The sequence below is a fragment of the Echinops telfairi genome, unplaced genomic scaffold (genome assembly GCF_000313985.2).
Source record: "Echinops telfairi isolate 266 unplaced genomic scaffold, ASM31398v2 ScPeMD7_28;HRSCAF=97, whole genome shotgun sequence".
Lineage (NCBI taxonomy): Eukaryota > Metazoa > Chordata > Mammalia > Afrosoricida > Tenrecidae > Echinops > Echinops telfairi.
The window spans coordinates 890078-897508 of record NW_022103925.1 but is presented as its reverse complement, the minus strand read 5'-3'; the positions used below and the strand labels follow the sequence as shown (position 1 = coordinate 897508).

The window sequence follows — 7431 nt, the reverse complement described above, 5'->3', positions numbered from 1 at the left end:
TCTGTCCACGGGCCCCCTGTGGACATGATGTCCTGGGCCCTTTGAGCTGCTCTGCCTGACTTCAGAGCCTCCACAGAGCCAGAGCTTGAATCTGGCCACCAGACTGATCTCTTTGACCCCAGAGACCCCTGTGTGACCCTGGCTGGGACCACCCTGGTTCTGGAGCTCTTTGGGGGTGCTCCCCATGGGGCTGGAGCCACCCCCCTCCCCCCTGTGGTCCACCGGTGACCCCCCCCAGGTGCCTCAAAAAGGCGCGTCTTCCTGGAGAGGACGCAGAAAAACATTCCTAGTGGCGCAGGGACTAGGAATACTCTGTGGCTCTGACTTGCTCTCCATTGCCCCCTAGCTGGTACTGTGAGTGTTGGTACCAGCAGCTGCCTCTCCCTGTCCCAACACCCAAGCCCCACCTCCGTGTTCCGACACCATTACATCCCTTACTTCAGAGGTAAGGCTGTGGGCGGGGCGTCTGGCGTCTCGTCCTGTGTGCCCGCTGCCCGTCACCGCATGGCTTTGGAACTGTTGTCTCGTGCCTGTCCCGGCTGTGTCCTGTACGTCTGGCTCTGTGCCCGTGGTGTCTCGGGGACCTAGGTGTGTGGGGGGTGCTCACTGGGATGCCAGGGAGAAGACCCGCCCTGGGCAGCTTCAGGAGGAGGCTTGGGCAGCCGTGGGCCATCGCTCACATCAGGGGCACACGCGTGGCCTTGGGTTCAGGAGGAAGCAGGCGGGGAGCAAGGGGCTGTGGCTTGCTCTGCCTCAGAGTCCGTGGAGGTGGGAGTGGGGCCGTGGGGGGCCGCGTGGCCCCAGGTCCTGGTTCGTCCAGGTGCAGACGACCCGCCCTTCTTGGCCCCCGCCTGCATGCTCGCGCAGGCGCAGAGCACGTGAGGAGGCAGGGTGACGCCCTGGCCGTCTCTGGGGGCCGTGAAGCCCCAGTTTCTCGGTGTGCGCCACAGCCTCTCGCCTGGCGGGCCAGCATCCCGGCACGCAGGGCAGAGATGGCCCAACCACGGGTCTGGGTTTACTTGGACCCATGGCCGAGGGAGCGGCAGACAGGACGCTAAACGGCGTCTGGTTGCACCAGGCAGACCTGCACGAGACCTCCATAGGAGTCAAAGAGCCAAGAGGGCACCATGAGGACTGAGGTGCCTGGCCCACGCCGGGTCCTCCTGATCACCCGGGGTCCTGCAAGAGCTGTGCGGTGGGCAAGATAGAGCCGAGAAGGGTGGGTGCTCAGATGGCACCCCGCGAGTGCCTGGCCGGAGGTACGCAGAGGCACCTCAGGTGTGTGACGAGCCAGAAAAATGACCCCATCTTCCCTGAAGAAATGTCCCCAGAAAGCGTCGTAGAAGTGAGGACAGAGAGGCTTCACTGCACGCATGCTGGACATGTTTCCAGGAGAAGGACGTCCTGGTGTGCTCTGGGCACTGACATGGGACTTCCTGCCTGCTGGGCCTCACTCCGCTCCTCTCCCCTCAGGGCTGGGGCCAGGCCTCCCCGCCCTGTCCCCACCCGGCTCCTTGGCGTTTCAGGGTCCTCCGCATGCCAGCCCCACTCAGACTGACTGGCCCCCAGCCCCGTGAGCTCCCACCCAGCCTGTGCACCCCAGGCTGGATCCCGGGGCCACAGCAGCCCGGGCCGGGTGCTCCACCACCACCACTGGCAGGCCCCATGGACTCTGGCCTGTGTTTGGGCACTTCCCCCAGGGCCACCTGCCCCACAGCCAGACACAGGCCCGGCTGCCTGGCCACACATCCGTGCGGCAGTTGTGGTGTGGGAGCGGTATGGGCAGCGTGGATCGGCCAGTGTCCTCCTCCTAACAGGTGTGGAGTCAGCGTCTCCGCCCTGTGGGTCTTTGGGTGGGGGGGGTCGTCACTCAGGAGCAGGGAGAGGTGAGTGGGCTTGGCCTTGGGCTCAGGCGGTGGGAGAGGAGGAGGGTCTGGGCATACAGCCTGGGGCCCTAGGCCTGCACCCCACCCGCTAGTCCTGCAGGGCACAACCAGCTTCTTGGCCGGGGTCCTGGACGTGGTCCTGACGTGGGAGGTAGCGTTTGCTTCCAGGAGAAGCTCGCCCAGTGGAGGGGCTGCTGGGCGGGATCACCAGTGTCAGGGGCCTCTGCGGAGGTCCCCACTCCGGAAACCTCTGCTTCCCCTGCCAGGCCACCCCTGATTGGGTCGGGCCCACCACAAGGTGGGGGCGAGCTGCTCGACTCTCCGGTGGCTGACCCCTGCCCCGGCCGGGCCATGGGTGTGTCCAGTGGTCCCGTGACAGCGGACACTGAAAGGGGAAGACGGAAGGAGAATCAGCACACTTACCTGGGGGCTGGGCTGCCACCAGGGTGAACAGACCAGTCCCGGAAGAAGTATGGCCGAGAGCTCCTTCCAGACCCGGAGGGTGGGACTCGGCCAGGAGAGAGCGGTCCCTGGAGAAGGGCACCGTGCTTGGGAAGGCGGAGGGGCGGCCAAGAAGCGGAAGGCCCTGGAGGAGACGGACGGACGGACGCTGCAGCTGCCTGGATGGGCTCGGACATGGGACAGTTGTGGGGACGGCGCAGGTCCGGGCGGCGTCTCGTCGGTTGTGCGTGTGGTCACTGTGGGTCTAACCAACTCAACGGCATGGAACAACGACACACCCACTCCATGGTGGCACATGGACGTGGTCCCCCAGCCGCTGAGGGGCCACACCGAGTGCAGTGGGTGCGAGGTTCTGACCTCTCCAGGGCCGAGTGCCGCTGTCTGAGCAGTGACCCTCCCCGAGGCAGGACATGACCCCGGCGAGGGAACCACTAGTGCTATGAAGTGCGTCAGGTGGGATCGGATCACACCAGCGTGTACGGGAGCAGGAACCGGGGAGCAAAGGGGTGCAGGGGCAGTGGCCAGCAGCCTGAAGGGTCATCGGCCTCAGGGGCACAGACGTGAGTGCCCACGGAGGCCTGGCCTCAGGAAGAGATGACTCAGGGGTGCCGGCCAAGCATCTGACTCTGTACCATGAGGATGCTCCAGCCCCCCTCTCCCCTACAGGCCCCAGCCCTGGGCACACCTGCACCCCAGCTGCATCTGCACACCTTCCCAGCACCCAGGGCCTGCCCGCCCAGCCACTCACCTGTTCCCAAGGACTGGTTGGGGGCTTTCTGGGAAGGAGGGAGGAAGGGAGCCCCTGGGAGCAGCACTTGGTGAGGCCCAGCTGCTGACCGAGAGGCCGGGTCAAGTCCACCCAGACTGGGCTCGGAAGACAGGCCTGAGGACTGGCCTCAGACGATCAGCTGCCAGACGCAGTGCAGAGCCCAGTCCACCCTGATGCCCACAGGGGCGTGGGCAGGGGACGTGAGTCACAGTGGATTCACAGGAACTGGGGGTTAGGAAGGGAGGCCGAAGTCTGGGTGAATGTGCCACCTGCCGGATCTAAACACCACCCACGGGGGGCAGGCCCGGTGTGTGCCCGGAGGCAGGGACCACCGCTAGGGAGGCCACAGCGGGTATGGGGGCAGGTGAGTGTGTGCCCAGGGGCAGGGTCTCACTGCCAGGAAGCCGGGGCCACCTGTGTGCTGAACAGGACCCCAGCCAGCCCTCTGTGCCCTGGGGCGAGGGTTGGATTAGTAAGTGGGGCCAGGAAGGGGGCCCCCTGCCTGACATGCTCCCCCCACCCCCCCAACCCGCACCCTGCCCTCGTGTCTGCAGGCAGCGAGAGCGGCCGCAGCACCCCTAGCCTCTCTGGGCCGTCGGACACCCGGCCGCCTCCGTCCACCTACCAGCAGGCTCCTCGTCACTTCCATGTCCCAGGTAGGGCCCTATGCCCCCTGCCCTGCTCCTGCCTTGCCTTGAGCCTCCCCAAGCCCCTCGCTGCTCCCCCCAAACCCCGATACTCGAAGCTTATCCCAGTGGACTTGTGCCCACTCCGACCCCCACCCCCTCCCGGTGGGGCTCCGACCCTGGTGTGTCTGTCCTCAGAGCAGCGGGATGGACCCTCATTCTTGGGTCCCAAGGCCCCTCTGGCCCACTCTCCTCTTCCTCGGGGGCTGGGCCCCTGGGGAGGGTCCTGGCCTGTGCAGGGCAGAGACCAGTGGCCGGCTGTGAGGGGGACTGGCTCACTTTGTTCTCCGGTCTCTCTCCTTCTCCTCCCCAGACACCGGCATCAAAGACAACCTCTACCGGAAGCCCCCCATCTATCGACAGTCTGGTATGGGGGTGGGGGTGGGGGAGATGGTCTCAGGGGTGGGGCCCACTCCCGTTTCTCTTCACTGCCCCTGGCCTTTGAGGGGACCATACCCTCAAAGGGAGTCTGCAGAGGATGTACCCCTCACTCGTCCCAGGCTGGTGACCCCAAGCCCTGCTATGCCTGGAGCAGGGGCTCCCCTGGGGGGCCTGGCAGTGGCAGCCACCGCTGCTCCTGCTCTGGGGGGCTGACAGGGGCTCCCTGAGGAGGTGGGGAAAGGGGAGCCCAGGGCACTGCACCCAGTGAGGCTTGGCTGCTGTGGGGACCCATCAAGGACCTCGGAGGGAAGGCCTGGGAAGGCCAGGGGGAGGGCTCTCTGAGGAGACCCCAGATCTGCTCTGACACACGGGGCCTCTCCAGGGTCGCAGGATTTGGGTAAGGGATGCCCTTCTGAGCGAGGACAGCTGTGTGAGCCAGGGCTGCATCCATGGGCGCAGGCCCCAGTGCCAGGACCCAGGGGGCCCCCCAGCAGGCAGGACTGGACCTGAGAGGAGCAGCCGGGCAGCATCACACAGGGGGTCAGGGTGGGTATCCGTGGTCCCGTCTGCCGCAGGCATGGCCCTTGAGGAATGGAGGGGCCCATTCCGTGGGGCAGGCTCTGCACATGGCCAGGTCCAGCCCAGGCCAGTGGCCTGGTCCTCAGCGAGAGGGGCGCCTTGCACCAGAGGCTGCAGCTGGCCCTCAGCATGGGCGTCTCTGACTTCCTTGGCCGAGGTGACCACCGGCCTGGGCAGGTGCACAGGTGCAGAAGGGGCGTAGGTCTCCACCCCTTCTCGGGCTCCTGGCATCCGAGGCTGCAGCAGGTCCGGAGCCTCCGTTTCCTGATCTCTAGCACAGGTGGGAGGGGGTCCCCCGGCAGTCCTGATTTGGGTGTCATGCCTGAGAGAAGATCCGGGAACTCGACCTGCCCCAAGGTGCGCAGGGTAAAGGTCTGGTGACCTGTGGGCTGAAAGCGGGTCAGACCTGCGGGTCTTACAGTGGCAGCACGCTCCCCCAGGGCCCACTCATGAGGAGTCTGGTGGGGCAGAGGGCTCGTCGTCCTCTCGGGCTGCTCACAAAGTCAGCAGTTCAAACCCCCCAGCCGCTCTGGGAGAAAGAGCAGGCCCTCGGATTCCGTAAAGAGGTCCAGCTTTGGAGTCCTCACCAGACCCAGGAGTTCTGCCCGCCTCTGGGCATGTGCAGGGGGTGCCTCAGGGCCCGCTGGGGGCTGGCTGGGCCTGAGGCATGGACTGCCGGGAGGGCTGGCCGGTACCGAATGAAGACCTGCCAGGAGCATTGACCAGCGGTGTGCACAAGGGACCGATGTTCTCGGGTCACTGGAGAGGCAACCACGGGGTGCCCTCACCCCCAACTCTGGCCCAGCAAGAAAGATAGCAGCCTCCCACTAGCCAGCTGGGCAGGGGCCCTGCAATAGTCCAGGATTGGTGACCACCTGTCTAGTGTAGCCCCACAGCCACACCTCCTCCTCCCTGAAACCCCCCCTCCTCCCTGAGACCATCCCTCCTCCCTAAGACCATCCCTCCTCCCTGAAACCACACCTCCTCTTCCCTGAGGCCACAACTCCTCTTCCCTGAGGCTACAACTCCTCCCCAAAGCCACACCTCCTCCTCCCTGAGACCATCCCTCCTCCTCCCTGAGACCATCCCTCCTCCTACCTGAGACCATCCCTCCTCCCTGAGACCACACCTCCTCTTCCCTGAGGCCACAACTCCTCCCTGAGGCCACAGCTCCTCCCCAAAGCCACACCTCTTCCTCCCTGAGACCATCCCTCCTCCTCCCTGAGGCCTCACCTCCTCCTCCCTGAGACCATCCCTCCTCCTCCCTGAAGCCACACCTCCTCCTCCCTGAGGCCACACCTCCTCCTCCCTGAGGCCACACCTCCTCCTCCCTGAGGCCATCCCCACCATGGCCATACCTCCTCCCCCCCACGGCCACAGGGAGGGAGGTAACAACAGGAAAAGTGGGGAGAGAAGGAGCAGAACTCCCCCCTCCCCCACGTCATCAACAGATAAGAAGCAGGCAGGACTGCTGGGTGGGGAGCAGAGAGGGCAGGAGCTGCTCTGACCGGATGCTGGGCAACTGGGCAGCTGAGAGGAAACGGCCAACTTGGGGTGTTTTCTCCCAGAGGGATGGGGCTCCATCAGGGCACAGAGCTGGGTCTACCCCTGGGGCAGTGGGGACAGCTAAGGGACGAGGCCAGCCTCCGGGGCTCCTTCCTGGCCCCTGCGTGTGCCTGTCGGGAGCAGCCAGTTCCCAGCCCATGGATGGAGCAGGGGTGAATGTGCCTCCCATGCAGGACTGAGGCCTCAGGAGGGACAGTGACCGAGCTGACCACTGTCCCTGAGCTGGCCAGCACTCCCCAGCCCTGGAGACTAGTGGAGATCCCAGGAGCCTTTGGGGATCCTTGGGGGACGTGGGCTTCCCGCCAGCCTCTGCCCCTGCTGTGTGCACCTCCAGAGCAGGCTCCGGCCCAGGAGGCATTTGCAGTCTGCAGATGAGGGTCAAGCCACAGGCCAGGCCATGGTGTGGGACTGGCCACACTGGGCCCAAGCTCCGGCCATCTGTACCTGCAGCTCCGGGCCTCTGTCTCCGCACCTTTGAGCCAGGCTCAGGCACCTACAGTCCCTGTGGATGCTTGTGGGCACTGTTCGGGGGGCCCAGCTCGACCAGTGACAACTCGAGTCAGGATGCGGGTGTGTCCCCACTGGTTGTGTTAATCCATGTCTCTCTGAGACGCTGCTCCCCCCACGGGAGCCCTGCTGTGTCGCTGACTCCAAACATCTGCTGCCCCGCCAGCCTGAAGCACGACTGCACACCAGGCCCTCGGGAAGGGTGGGCTAGGACTGGCAGTGGCTGAGGGCGGGCAGGTGGATGAAGAGCTGGATGGACACTGATGCGGCAACAGGCAAAGGGAAGGAAGGGGGAAGGAAGGATGAGTGGAGGGAGGGAGGGGAAGGAGAGAGGGAGGGAGTGATGGGGGATGGATAGGTGAGTGAATGGATAGAAGGAAGGAGGGAGGAATGGGTAGATGGATGATGATGGATAGGTGGAAGGGTGGGTGGATAGATTGAATGGGGAGTTGGATGGTTGGATGGATGGATAGATGGGTGGATAGGTGGGTCAGTGGATGGATGGATGGATAGGTGGATGGGTGGATGGATGGGTGAGTGGATAGGTGGATGGGTGTGTGGGTGGATGGGTGCGTGGGTGGATGGATGGATGGAT

The 7431-nt window shown here is 65.1% G+C and overlaps 1 protein-coding gene across 11 annotated transcripts in view; it reads left to right on the top strand.

Annotated features, from left to right (window-relative positions):
• The window catches only part of ABLIM2 (actin binding LIM protein family member 2), a 62360-nt gene that overhangs the window by 32252 nt on the left and 22677 nt on the right, over positions 1-7431 (top strand). For 9 of the 11 annotated variants that reach the window (XM_045289451.1, XM_045289452.1, XM_045289446.1 and 6 more), the window contains 3 exons: positions 347-445; positions 3672-3773; positions 4117-4170. In XM_045289451.1, coding sequence (XP_045145386.1) covers positions 347-445; positions 3672-3773; positions 4117-4170 — 255 coding nt within the window. The remainder of the gene's footprint in view (positions 1-346; positions 446-3671; positions 3774-4116; positions 4171-7431) is intronic. The other 2 variants (XM_045289453.1, XM_045289447.1) reach the window with 1 other exon arrangement.